Source organism: Pteropus vampyrus, unplaced genomic scaffold (genome assembly GCF_000151845.1).
Source record: "Pteropus vampyrus isolate Shadow unplaced genomic scaffold, Pvam_2.0 Scaffold59, whole genome shotgun sequence".
Classification (NCBI taxonomy): Eukaryota; Metazoa; Chordata; class Mammalia; order Chiroptera; family Pteropodidae; genus Pteropus; species Pteropus vampyrus.
Genome location: NW_011888840.1, coordinates 2,399,654 through 2,414,165, shown reverse-complemented (window position 1 = coordinate 2,414,165; position 14,512 = coordinate 2,399,654). Strand labels below are relative to the sequence as shown.

Below are 14,512 nucleotides of genomic sequence, written 5' to 3'. Positions count from 1 at the left end.
CCCTCTCTGAGCCTCAGTTTCTTTACCTGTAAAGCGCTGCACTATAATAGAACATTAGCTATCACCCAAGGTGAGTCTAACTGTAAGCCCGGATCATAGAAATGGAAGCATGTGCGAAAGTAAAGGCTGTTATTCTAGCGTATGGTTAAAACATGATCACGATTTCCATATGCATTATTTATGAGCAAGTGTGGATGATGTTAGAATAACGCCACGCAAGAATGTTGTTTTAATCCAGGTTATGGAAGAGGATTCGAATTCGTGCCCATGTCTCTAGGGACATGAAAAAGAAAGAGTAGGGCTCTCGTTAAGCCAGTCAGATGGACAGCTCAGAGGGCGGGGCTGGCTGAGAAGGAAAAGAAGCATTTTCTGTGACACTTTGCCAAAAAAGGAAGTTGGCCTGGAAGCGGAGCCTGACAGGCTGGTTCTGGGAATCCGGAGATTCGGTGAGATGGAGGGGCCCATCTGGGGTGGGGGGCGGAAGCTGGTCAGCTGGGGCTATTCTGTGGGGACCTCAAATCCTGGCTGAGAAGCCCTCGCAACCTGCCAGGCAGATGAGATTCCTTCAAGGACGGGAAACCCTCCTGCCTGAGGAAGGGCGGGGGGTGAGAGAGGAATCTGGGTCCATGTCGGGGACAGTTGTTGGAGGCACATAGCGCCTCATCTCCCAGTCCGTGCTGCTGTTTCTACTCTTTCCTCTTTCTCGTCCCCTGAGCTCTGATGCTCTGTTTTTGAACTTGCCTTTGGCAGACGAGTGTAATTACAGCGGCAACTGTTTGAGAAGCGCCCACCCTCAGCCTTATGTTCATCTTCTGTAACCCTCACGACACGGTCCACCTTCCCAGGTGAGAAGCTGGAGGTGCCGAGAAGTTCGGTAACTTTCCGAAAGCCACGTGGCTAGAATGCAAGGCAGATGCCCCAGACCCCACCCCAGAGCCAGGCCCCCAGTCATTCTACTTCCGGCCTAGGAAAAGGACTTTGATGTCCGTCTGTTTTCAGTAGACACAGCCTGAGGGGCAAAGCGCCATCTCTGCGTGTGGGTTGGGGCCCTGGCTGGAACCCCCACACTGCTGGGGGACCAGACTCCTCTCACCCGGATCTAGTCCTTTCCCCAGTGGGGCTCGTCCGAGGAATGACCTTGGTATTTGAGGCATCTCAGGTGTGGACACTGGGAACGGGGACCCGCTCATGAGCTCCCTCCGGGGGGTTGTGCAGTTTCTTCTCAGGTGGCCTCATTCTATCCTAGACCCACCTCTCTCATCCCCCTGCCCACTGCCCTCAGCCCATCTGGCAGTGACCTTGTGACCTGTGTGTGTGTGAAGCGGGGAAGAACAGCCTATCCTAGGGCAGGGGCTCAGCCTGAAGAGTTGGTCCTTGACGCCTGTGGTGGGGGTGAAGGTGGGAAGCTTCTTCCTCCTGGCTCCTCTGCAAGCCTCCACCCTACCCCGCCCACCCAACCTCCCATAGGGCTGATGATAATGCTTTGACATGCAAACCGAGCAACCTAGAGCCATAACTCAACTATCGCCCTCACCTAACTTTCACACATCAAGACAGTAGTCCCTCTGCCCCAAACCATCCAGGGCCAGATCCTGAACCACTAGAAACCACCTCTAGCCCAGAGCTTGCCAAAATGATTCAAACTAGCCAGCCCTAAACCGTTTACCCTGGCCTGCCTTGCCTTTCCTGCAAAGCCACAGGCAGGCTTGTGCCCACGTGGCTCTGCATGGTGCCTGTGCCTCCTGCTTCTAGAGAACGTAAGAACTTCTTGCTTCTTGACAGCATTTCGATGTCTGTGTGGCTTACTGTACCTGCTTAAAACAAATCCCGGACACACTGAAGAAAAGAGAACTGTTGCTCAGTCTTTGGCTCGAAGCCTGAGGCACAGCCGCTCCTAGCACCTCTAGCCTCCGGTCCTGTCCCCAGCCGCACACTCCTTGAGGTCTCGCATCAACAAGCTCTGTCCCACCAGAAGGACTGCGGTGCCCCCCATCTCCAGGACACCCGAGCCCTCCCACGCCTCCCGAATTTAGTGTTTGGCCCTCCCTAGGCCTGGAAATCTTTTCCTTCACCTGTCTGCCTGGCAAACGCTTGCTCAGCCTTAGAGACTCGCCTCCTCTGTGAAGCCTGCCGTAGTCACCCTCCTCCGTGTTCAAGCCCAGGGCCACCACCCACCACTGTCCTCCTCTTCCTCTCTCCTCCTCGGGCAGCTGGCAGGGAGCTCCCCAAAGTGGGGATGCCTCTCCCTCTGCTCCTCCACCCTGCCTTGACAGAAGGAATTTCAGGCACCATGACTGGCACTTGGTCAGGATTTCTCCTAATGTCCTGGAATCACAGACGCAAGTGGCTGCTTGCTGTCAGCTGTCCCTCCGACCCCAGATGCACAAGATCACTGACTATCCAGCTCAGGGTTACAGATGCCCACTCTGCCTTCCCAAAGCTGCAGTGGGGTAAGAATGGACTCCAAGGAAAGACATTTGGCTACATTTAAAAGAAAGCAAAAAAAAAAAAAAAAGAACAAGCTGATATTTAAGCTCGTTTTTTGCCAGGGTCCTAGTCTCTTGACTAAACCTCCTCCCAAGTTCAATACTTTGTGCAATCTTATGGCTCAGGGAGAAACACCACCGTGAGCGCTGGGGTGTGTGTGGAAGGGCAGTAGGGAGGGAGCGGGGTTCTGGAAAATTAAAAAGAAAGTAGCAATGGGTGGAGCGCTGGCTTGTCATGTTTCTGTGACAGAGCAGCCATAGCAGTTGACAGATGGGCCCAGGCAGGCAGCCAAGGGTGTCAGCACTGCCTGGGGCTCCCTGCATGGCCTGGGGCAAGTCTCTTAGCCTCCGGGGCCTCAGGTTCCACGCTGGACTAAGGACCCTTCCGGCCCTGAGGGTCTGTTTCTATGCACCAGCTTTGGCCTCTCTGCGTGTTAAGTCCAGTGTCCAGTGTTCTCCCGAGGGGCGGGGACCACTAGTGTTGGGGAAATTCTCAAAGGCAGCTGCTGCTCAGAGGGTGAGTGACACTCCCTGGAGAGAAGCCAGGTTAGGGCTTGCGAAACATGATCCCTTGCCCGAGCCCCTCTCCTTCCTCTACTCCCCACCTCGAAAGGCTCCCTCTCCTGCCTCTGTGGCCCTGAAAAGCTGGTGGCTTTTCTGTCACCAGCACAGCATGTTATGAATTTAAGACAACACTTACAAATCAGAAGATTTCACCTAAAGTTCAGAATTTCCAGCTCCTCTTAACAGGTACGAAGACCCGACTCTGTTGGCGCCGAATTGTGGCCACCTCTTTGGGTTGGTCCCCTTTGCCACAGTCCCCACCACTCCCTTTTGTCCCAGGCCCCCATGAACTTCACTCATGCTGTTACCTATCGGGCCTTTACAGGCAGTTTGTGATATCCTCCTCCACACATAATGCACACACACGTGTATATATATGCACACACACACACACACACACACACACGGGCGAGTGCACGCAGACATACATACATGAGGGCTTGGGGATGGGCTGTTCCCACAGAGATGCCAGCCACAGGCTATCCATGGAAGTAGGCCGTGGCCCTTCTCTGCTTAGAGCCGTCAGTGGCTCCCAACTGCCCACAGTGGGAAGAGCAAACTCCTCAGCATGGCTCACAACCTCTCCAGCTCCCACCTCTTGCCACTCGATACCGAGTGATCTGAAGACTCTCAAACCTACACTCTCCACGTTCAGGCCTTTGCACGTGCTCTGCCCTCTGCCCTCTGCCCAGGACCTCCTCGTCTCCCCTGCTTTTCACTTTATGCCTACGCCTTCTCAGGATCCAGCGCCAAAGTTCTTTTCTCAGGAAGTCTCTTCTGAAGACCCCAGGCGAGGCCAGATACTGCTCCACCGAGATTCCGAATGGAGGGGCCACTCCACTGGGGCCATACTTGTCCCTTGTCCTCTCTGACTCTGTAGACCTGTCTGCACAAACGACCATGCAGCAGCTGAATCCAGCCAGTGGTCAGGCAGAAGATGGAGTAGGCAGCAGGAAAGGGACCAAATTAGATTTGACATATAGAAAAAGTATCCGCAGCAGCATAGAGACTGAGCGGCTGGGGGTCAAGGGAAGAGGAGGGCCAGGCAGGAAGCTCATCGTAGGAGTTTGGTGGTGGGCTGTGGTGGCTGGGACCCAGACTATGACACGTGGCATCAGAGGTCAGTTATCCAGGACAAGGCAGAGAGTAACATCCCTGACTCCATCGTAAGCCCCACTCATCTGGACTCTGCCCCTCAGAACAGGACACGCCCCCTTCTTCCTCCTCCTCCAGCCCCCATTCCTCCCTGCCCGTGGCCGAGGAGACGCAGGGCCCGGCATCGCTACCTGGCTGGTCCGGGTGATGCAGCGGCGGACAAGGTCTCTGATGTTGCTGTGCTTGTCCGTCTGGAAGTACACGGTGGCACTGGACTTCTCCTTCAGGTAGGGCTTCTCGGCCGAGGCCCAGGTGTGCAGCAGGGTGGGCTCGCTGCCCTCCGAGGCCACGGGGAAGTAGGTGCCTGACTGTAGGGAGTAGGAGTCGAGTCCCTTGGCTCCTGCCTCGGCCCCTCCGGGGGTCTCCGGAGCACAGGGGGGCTCTTTGGCCTGGGCCTGGATGTACTGGGCTTCCACTGAGGACAAGAAGTCCACCTCGCTCTCCTGGCTAAGCGTCTGCCAGTAGGCCTCAGGCCCCCCATCCAAGAGGGCATCTGTGGCCAGCCGGGCACTCTCGTTGTCACTGAAGTCAGTCCTGGCTGGCCGGACCCATCGGCTCTTGACATCTTCCAGGCGTTTTCGGATCTTGCCCATGTGCCTTGACAGGCTCATGCTGCCCTGCCCCTGAGTTAGGGAGGGGAGGCCGGCACTTGAGCTGTTCTGGACGTCAGGGGCAATCAGGCCACGCCACCGAGGAGTGGAGCGCCCGGCCGGCACCCCGGGACTACCTGCCACCGCGCGCACACGCTCCAAGGAAGCGATCTCCCACTGTCCCGAGCAAAGCGTCACAGAAGTCACCAACCGCAGCTAGGGCTTGGCCTGAGCAAAGCTTCACAAGATCATCAGCTACAGCTGGGGCTTGGCTTATCTCCGAGTGACACCTGCCCTGCCCACAGCAGGGCTGGCTCAATCACGCCTCAGCACACTCAGCCCCGGGACATTTCCTCTCCTCCCAGCAGCGGCGGAGGTGAGCCAGTTTCCCGCTCGCTGGTTGCACAATTCCCCCAGAGACCCCCAGGCCTTCGTTACAAAGCAGAGAGTCTCCCAGCACCATCGCCCCCGGGCCTCGGGTCTCCTCCTGTGCTCCCCGGTGAAGCACCGATTGCTTCAAAGACCTGAATTTCCCAGCGGGGTCAGATGGTGCCCGTGAGATCTGTCTTCCCACCTGTGTGAGCAGGGAAGCTGGACGCAGGCCAGGGGCTCCTCCTCTCTCCGGTAACACCCCAAGTTCCTGGTCCTCCCTGTCCTCTGAAAAGGCTCTCCTCTCTCTCTCTCTCTCCTGTGTTGTGATTGCGGTCGTGTTTGAACAGAGCCCCCAGAGAGGTTCCAGGTCTGTGTCCATGGACCCTTGGGATCCATCTGTCTCGCTGCTGGAGGGGCAGGTGGCAGCACGAGTGTTTGAAGTATAAGAACTCGCAAGGGAGAAGCCACATTTCCTTTCCAGGTCGGGTCATGGTCAATTCCATGCCAGTGGAATGCACTATCTAGAGTCCTGACTGTCTTTGATTGGGTTCTGCCAGAAACACTGTGAGACTAGGATTCGAGTAGAGTTGTCCGTCAGTATCCATGTGGGACCGGTTCCAGGACCCCTGCGGACACCAGAATCTGTGGGTGCTCAAGTTCCTTATGTAAAATAGCACAGTATTAGCAGATATCCTACGCACATCCTCTCGTGTACTTTAAATCATCTCTAGATTACTTATAACACCCGATACAATGTAAACGCTGTGTAAATAGTTGTTCTACTGTATTGTTTAGGGAATAATGAGGAGACAAAGGCTGTTCATGTTCAGTACAGACACATTGCATCCATTGTAGCCCTAACTACATGGTATGCGCCGGCAACAGCATAACTTTTTTTTTTTAAAATTTCTATCCAAGATTGGTTGAATTCATGGGCACAGAACCCACGGATGCGGAACCCTCCAGTACAGGTAGCTAATTGGGAGGTGATCCCGAGAAGCATGGATAGGGGAGGGGAGCCCCTGTTGGGCCTGTTAACGAGCCATTGCGTTTCATCGAGTGGGGGTATGAGCACCTGTGGGAGCACCTGTGGGAGCATCTGGTGTTCAGTCCTGCCTGGACCTCTGGGAGGTGGTATGGGACCCACCTCAGATTATCCCCACCTCAAATGTGAGAAGGCTGTGGGACTTACCTACCAACCTCCATTTGCTGTTTGTGGGGGCTAGTCCCAGCCACACCTGCCCTATGTGCTCGCCAAGCACAGCCCAAGGCCAGAGAAAGCCTCCGGGCGGAGGCGCAGGTGCGTGCAGTGAGCGAGACCGTGGGAGCGGCGAGGGCCGGCAGGAATAAAGCAGGGCCCTGCCAACATCTGCGAAGAGAACGATGCCAGGACCCTAGGACCATGTGGCCTTCCAACAGCTAGTACAGCAGGGCCCAGATGTCTCTCTGTGGCATATCTACCCTTCAGAAAGGAAAATTGCTAGAAGCATCTGTGACCCCACTGGAGCTGTGGCCCAGGTGGCTCAGGCCAGTGGCAGAGTAGTATTAAGTACAGTCTAAAGAAGAGAAAAGCAATTTAAAAGGAATTTCTTCTCCTCTTTCGAAGACAGCAAAGGAATCCAACTCGTGACCATGGGTAACCCTCCTTTATCTCATCTTATCACTCCCCACAATCCCTGACACCTTAAAGAGGACAGACCTAATAAACTCGCCCTATTGCCCCTTGGCACCATTCCAGGATTCTAGTTGAATTCTTTAGAATACACAGCAAATATGCCCTGTGTGTGCTGTCACACCTAATCCTCTATTCCTGCTCTCCCGGCAGACATTACAAGTTGATCACAGAACTCTTTCCTCGAGCTGGGAACGATCCCTCACTGTTCCTTATCGGGTTCAAAGAGAAGTCCTCACTTGGAAGGAATCTTGGATGCACGGCAAGTGGTTTAGTTTACTGATGAGTAAACAGTAGCCCGAAAAGAAGAAGCGACTGTCCTCGAAGTCACCGAGCTGGCCAGTGATTGTCATCTCCCCTCCTCCGCAGCCTCAGCCCTGTGAAATGTCATCATTCTTGCTGGGCCCACTGGCTGAAATAATAAATTCTCCCCCCTGAGATGGCACTTCTGGACCAGGCTGGCTGGCTGGCTGTTGAGCCACACCTTCTTATAGAGAGAAATCTTTATCGAAGAGCCCTCAGTTACAGGTGCTATGGGTGACAGAGACTTGCCTTCTTCCTTCCTGTGGCCTGAAGTTTCTCCTGCTCGTGAGGATACCAGACAAGGGAAAGAGTGAGAAGCAGGGCTCTTATTAGTAACTGAGTGGTGTTGGGGGCTTTCTGAGAATTCCATTTATCTAGGGCAGCGGTTCTCACCTGTGAGAGCTTTGGTCATCTAGCAATGTCTGGAGACATTTTTGGTTGTCACAGCTGGGGCAGTTGGTGCTACTGGCATCCAGAGGGGATAAGCCAGGATGCTGCTACACCCTGTCATGCACAGGACAGCCGCCACAATATAGAACGGTTGGCCCCGAATGTCAATACTGTGGAGACCGAGGAACCCTGCTCTACAGCACAGACTCCAGTGGATGGCTGGCCCTCCCCCATGCGGGAGGCAGGACCCCTCGTCTGTTCAGCCCACCCCCTCAGCGGGAAGGCCTTGTCTCTACCTTCACAACTTATTCAAGTCTTTCTCCACATTCAAGGTCTCTCTTGCTCCCCGCCTCTGTGAGGGAGGCTTTTTAACGATCCCCGAGCAGCTGTGCTTGCTCCTCCCTTGGAGGTGCAGGTAGAACTCGTCTTGGTCAGTCTTATACTGTTTGCGGGCACGCTGCCTCGTCTCCTCGCTCTGCCTTTGATTCATTGAGTGGTACAAGGCAAAAAGCTTCCGCGACTTTGGAATCAGGCACAACTGCGTTCAGCTTGTGCCTAGGATTATATGTGACCTTGAGTAGGTAACTTCACTGAGCTTCACTTTTCTGTTCATATAATAACAGCTAATATTTACGGAACGTGTCCTGAGGCCCAGGTGCTCTTCTAAGTGCCTTTCATGTGTTAACTCATTGGATCGTCATAACAGCCCTGTGAGTCAGTGCTATTACCAATTCTGTCTCATGGATGAAGGAAATTGAAGCACAGAGGTTACCTAACTAACTTACCCCAGGTCACCTGGCAGGGAAGTGGCAGTGCCAGGAGCTGCATGTGGGTGGTCTGATCCCAGAAGCAACCTGGTAACCACAGTGCCTTCTGCCTCCTTCATGGGACAAACCTCAAAGGGCGTGAGATCTGAAGAAGAAGGCTTGTGTCGTAAGTGGTCCGACCTTGCCCCATTCCTGCTTCACTCTTTGGCCTAAGACGGCGCCAATATTTTTTTCTGAGCTTTTTACAGAGTTGTCGTAGTTGAAATTTCACAACCGAGGCGCCTGTCAGATGCCACCCTAATCAAGTGATCGGTGTGGTCCTCATCAACAATGGGACAAACCGAAAGCTTGAGCCACCTGATAGGACACAATGAGAAGAACACAGCATTGCTTCTGCGATTTTCTTGCCAAAGATACATAACCTGAATTTTGACTGGTTTCTTTTTTTTAAGTGTTTTTTAGGAGGAGACAATCGGGCAAATCCAGACGATGAGACACCCTACTAGACAAATGGGAGGGACACGGGGGAGAGGACGGCATCAGGGACCAGGGAGGGAGCGTCCCCTTACATACACGCAGCATCCTATCACAGCCCCACAGTATTTCCGTAGATGCAGAAACCGAGGCAGAGGGAGGTTCAGTAAAGGGGGCCCAATGGCAGAGCCTGAACCGGGTTTGCCTCCAAAGCCCTCGCTCCCATCTGCAACCAGATTCTGTAACTGCTTTTTAAGAGAGAATCTCCTTCTTCAGAATGTGAGCAATTTGGGGTGAGGAGGTGGGGAACAGGCGAGTCATGACTTAGCTTCTTGGCACCCGCAGTGCCTATCCCAGTTTGGGGCTGGCATACGGAAGGCATTCATTCAGTCACTGCTTGTTAGGTGAATAGATGGCTAGGAGCTCCTGGGGCAGAGGCCAGCTCACACAGGTAGGTCATACACACACACACACACACACACACACACAGGATTCCAGAGCTTATCTGGGGGGCAGCCAAGAGCCACCGAGAGGCTGGGCTGTGGGCCCGGGAACCTGGAGGAACAGGGTGCCAATATGACCTTAAGGAGCAGCTGCCACCCTCTCCCTACCACTTCCTCATCAAGGCCTGCAGCAGCTTGAAAATTACACAGGCTCATTACCCAGTGACCTGAGAAGTGCAATTAAGTTGAAAATTAGTTGGCATAATTAATTAGACGGGTAAATAGCTCCCCGTCAACACCGATCAATCCATTCTGTATATAATCAGCTCAGCGCAGGCAAGCAAGGAGCTCTGGCAGCTGCCGCTTGTGATTGGCAGGCGAGGACTTAGTGTGGGAGCAGAATTGGGCTAGGGTGTCCAGCCAAGCACCCTTAACCCCACCCGCCCACCTGAGGTCCTTCTACAATTGCTTTTCCTGGGAGCGGCCTTCCCAGGGCCAGCATCAGTGAGTCCAGTGAAGCCACGGCTTCATTCCCAGGGCCCACAGCCACGAAGCCCCTTTGCTCTCTCAAGTTTCCTACTTTCGAGTTCCCAAGTTCATTGCTAGAGATTCCTGACATGCAATAATAAAACCATCAGAGCTCTAATTTTGGAGCTAGCAAGTTTGCAGAAGCTTTTTAAAATGAAGGTAGAACTTAGATGCAGTCAAATTTGCCCGTGATAGCATACAGCTCTATGAATTTTGAGAAACGCATACAATCATGTAATCAACACCATGATCAAGATATAGACTCTATTTCCAGTACAGTAAAGATGCCCCACGCCCTTCTCTTGTCAACCGCTTCCCCCACCCCCAGCCCCAGGCAACTACTGATCTGTGATCTCTCCCTAAAGTTTTGTTCTGTGAGAATGCCCCTGCGGGATAAGAAGCCTGAAGACATCAGACGGTAACGGTGTATATTAATAGCTCATCTCAGGAACATCTGCTCTCGAACTCCTTAGAGATGACTCTTATGAATTTTATGTAGCTCTGGGTACAGGTCACCAAATGGTCAGAACCTCCTTGCCTCTGAGGCCGCCTGGCTGGAGGGGTAACCAGAAGGACCACACGCCCCGCCTAAGCTGGGCTGGGAGCCCTTTCCTCCACAATAGACCTCTCTGTCTCCTTTCTTTAAAGTTCCTGTCTTCTGAAAATGACCATTGGCTTTTGCCTTTTGTTTTGTGACTATTACATTTTCTTAGAAAAGTTTGAGAAAGCAAGCCAATGAATAAAATATATTAAAATGAAAGAAAAAAACAAACATCTCCCGTGGTCACACTGCTAGACATCATCGTTTTTAACATTTTCTTGTGTGCTGTGGCCACAGTGTCAGTTAGGTCCCTCGGGATCTTCTGCGACCTCCTTCTAGTGGGCTTTTCCGTGGCCTCTGGGGAGCTCAACACTCCTTTGCGCAGACGTCCCCAAATCCAGAGCTCTGTGTGGGATCTGACAGGGTATGAGTCTCATGACTTGGCTGACGCTTGTGAGCAACCAGCAGGCTCCATACAAAGACTGGATACTGCAGCAGCCGCTTAGGTAGAAACGACGTCGGAGGTGGTTAGTGGTGGCGGCAGCGACGTGTCCACTGGGACAGTCCACGGTGTGGCTGGGCATCTTCTTGGCCTCGGTGGCCTCCAAGTGTGGTTCCCATTTGGTGATGAACTAACTGATCCTCTGTAACAAACCGTTTCTGCTTAACCAGCTGGAGTGGGTTCTGTCAACTGTTGCAACAAAGAACTCGTCCTTCTGACCTCAGCTTAACTCTTCTTATTGCCACCTTCACGGCACTTACCATAATATGGAATTGTCTTGCTCATGTATTTATTTACCTACTTATAATCTCAGTGAGGGAGGAACCAATTCTGTCTTGTTCGTCACTTTGATCTCAGTGGCTATATCACAGCAGCACTTGGTAAATATCTGATGAGTGAAACATGTGATCACCTGCCAGCAGCTCCTACCCCGAAGGAGAGTGGAAATACCAGCGTCAGCCACTTCTGTGGACCTAGTGGGTTGTAGTCTTACTACGAGTACCCCCGACCCCTGCCAGCCCTTGTTGATTGTCTCTTTTTGCAGAGAAAAACAGTGTTCCAGAAGATTCTGGCTTGCACCCCTCTTCGGCTCTATGATATAAAGTTGTAAGGGTGAATCAGCTCACTGTGGCAAATTTTAGTGAGTAAAGGCCTGCTCTGGTGAGTGTGTGTGTGTGTGTGTGTGTGTGTGTGTGTGTGTGAAAATTGGGGACAGACTTTCGAATAGAAAAAGATGCACAGAATCAGGATGGCAAATTTTATATCATTCATTTATTCCACAAACACTTTCTGAGTACCTTCTGTGTGTATATGTGTGAGGTGCTGGAGGGAGCTCCAGACCTCTAAGTAAATGCCACTCTGTAATCAGACTTTCTCCCTTTAGCCATCAGACTGCCACTTAAATTAGTTGAAGCCTCTAAGCCTTAAATTATGAGCCAGATGACGCAACTTTGCCATAATGTAATTGTGCAATTTCAGGTACAAACACTCTTTGTAGCACAGGTGTGGGAGTAGGTTTTAGTGATAAGATCTGAAAGGATGAATATCTAAACAGTCCAGTCCTTGGATGCCTGGCTACTGCAGGTAAGAACCACGGCACCCATTAGCCCTGTGAAGAAGGGGGCCTCACGATTCTTTGTCCCAACACAGCCTGGGATGCCAGGACATACACCGTGACCCCTGCCACTGCCATTCTGCCTGTTGGAACTGCCGGTAAAATCACTGTCCTATTCTAGTTCTGAACCTGGAAGGGGCAGGCCCAGCTCCTTGGGGCCCAGGGCTGCTGGGACCACACCCACCACTAGCTGTCTCACCGGTCCGAGGGGATGGAGTGGGAGGGCCCCAGAGATGAGGGCTCTAACCCTTTCCTGTCTTCTGGTTGGGGGAGCTCACCGTCCTCCCCTCTGTATACGGAGGTGATCCATGGACCTTGGAGTTCGTTTCCGGCCAGTTCATGGCAAGGCCCACTTGGCTCCTGAAATCAGAGCCTGTCTTTGAAACCAGGAAATAGGTCTTTGATCAGACTAAAAGTTGGGGATATAGATAGGAACCAACCACAGTCTCTACCCTCCAGGAAAAACGAGCAATAATGGTAGAGAGTGAGAAGCACTTCCTTTCATCATCAAATGCCAGGGGGCCCACCCTGCGCTGTGCACAGCCTGCAGCACGGCCCGTGTAGTGGTGGTGCCTACAGGCCAGGGGGAAAGACAGCAAATGGGAAGTCATGACATTGAGCTGGGATGAGCGTTAAGGTCAGGGGGCCAAGAGCCATGAGAGTACAGAGCAGGGAGGCTGACCTAGCGCAGGAGCCCGGAGGCCTCTGTGAGGTCGTGACGGGCAGGCGCGGTAGGCACTCGCTGGGGCCGGTGGGAGGGAACAGCCGCCCCAGGAGTGTAGGGTGGTGCGGCAGGTGGCGAGGGGTGGAAGAGAGGACCTCAAGAGGTCCGATATCGAGGGGCGCGCGAGGACTTGCGCCTTTATGTCAGGGACGGTAGGCGGTGCCCAGGCTTGTTAGCGGAACCCAGACAGGGCCAGATTAGCGTCTGCGGGGCTTCCCCGGCCACCGCGTGGAGGGCAGAGCCTTTCAGGGACACCAATGACACGCAGACGCTTCCAGCAGCCGCAGGCTGACTCACAGCACAGTCCACACGGCCAGCGAAAATGAAGCCGGGAGGACGCGGCCGTCCGCTGCCCTGGACGGATGACAAAAGAACGACTGGCTGCTTCCCACGTCTGAGGAAAACCCCCCAACGCTCGGCCTCTCAGTCTCCTTTGACTTACTCAGCTGGCCGTGCCCTGGCTTCTGGCTCATCACGGCCAGAATGATGAGATGAGACACGTGGGCCCGCGGCCAAGTCCTACCACATTACTGAGTCCTGGTTGGGAAAGAGCCAGGCCTGGAAAACCCACGCCATGTCCCAAAGTATCACAGGCCCCGAACGGGGCCTTCCTCCCTGGGCTCCTTCCTTCCCCGGTAACCTCTCCCCTCACCCAGACTGTTGACTCCCTCTACATTTTTTTTTTATTTTAATTTTTAAAGCTGAAAGAACTGGAAAAGAGAAGCACAGTGAGCATGGATTCTGGAACCCACTCACTCTGACTTCCTTCCAAACGAAGCAGTGACTGCAGAGAACCGTGTGGGGAAGGACAGGCTGTGGGCTGTGGCCAGGTCACGTGCCTCTGTGACCTGGCTGTGATCCCGGCCACGCAGATGAGGACAGTGACCTGTGGATGGGATGAAAGTGGAGGGAGAGGTCAGGGGTGAAAAGAAACGTCTTGTCTCTTAACAGCTGCGATTCTCTGGCACCCACAAATCCCACGGCGTCTGGTCTTCACCGTCAGGTAGATGGAAAATTCCCTACATGCTCCCTTGGGGGGAAAACAGCGAATCCTCCAGAATCTAGGGCAGAACATGTTTTCTAGCTGCTCACAAGCTCCTCAGACTTCCACTGTCAAACACGTGCCCAAGAATGTTCACTACAGTATTTGTTCCTAACTGTTTAGAATTAGATGTTCTAGAGTGGGAAGACCCGGAGCAGCTCCGGCTGCTGTAACGAAGTACCGTAGACCGGGGGACCTAACGGAAAGTTATTCTCTCGCCACTCTGGGGGCTGGAAGTTCGAGACTGCGGTGTAGGAAGGGCTGGTTTCTTCTAAGGCCTCTCCCCCGGGATTGCAGACAGCCGTCTTCCTCCTATGTCTTCACAAAGACATATCTGTGTCCTCGCCGCCTCCTCCTCTTACAGATAGTCTGCTGTGGTTACAAAGAACTAGGAGGATCAATATGTATTGAAAGGGAAAGAGTTCCCAGCTTATTGTTAAGTGGAAAAAATAAGTCACAGGACAATATGACACTGATATCCATGGTTCCCTCTGAAGAGGGAATCGGGTAGGGACAAGGGTAGGATGAGGGGGACTTTGCTTTCTTGTGTTTGTCTGTATGTGTGGCGGATTGAATTTTTATTCTCAGTTCTTCACTCCCTCCCTTCCCCTGGCTTTGTAGCCTCTCGTAATGTGGGCCAAATATATTTCCCTACTCCATAGATGTTGACCTTGGCCAGGCGACTTGGTTTGGCCAATGAGACTTAGATGGAGGTACCCAGAACAGAAGCCTTAAATGTCTTTGCTTGGTGTAGCTTGGTCTCTTGGGCTGCTGTAATGCTCAGTGAGAAAAATATACTCTGGGGAATGGCTAGTCACATGAGCAGCAGAGCTGAACCCGACCTC

At 53.1% G+C, this 14,512-nt stretch overlaps 1 protein-coding gene across 1 annotated transcript in view; it reads right to left on the bottom strand.

The window, feature by feature from the left end:
- The window catches only part of FAM83A (family with sequence similarity 83 member A), an 11,137-nt gene extending 6,321 nt beyond the window's left edge, over nt 1-4,816 (bottom strand). Inside the window, exon 1 of the mRNA XM_011360826.2 lies at nt 4,337-4,816. Within this exon, the coding sequence (XP_011359128.2) occupies nt 4,337-4,816 (480 nt within the window). The remainder of the gene's footprint in view (nt 1-4,336) is intronic.
- Between the last annotated feature and the right edge of the window lie 9,696 nt (nt 4,817-14,512).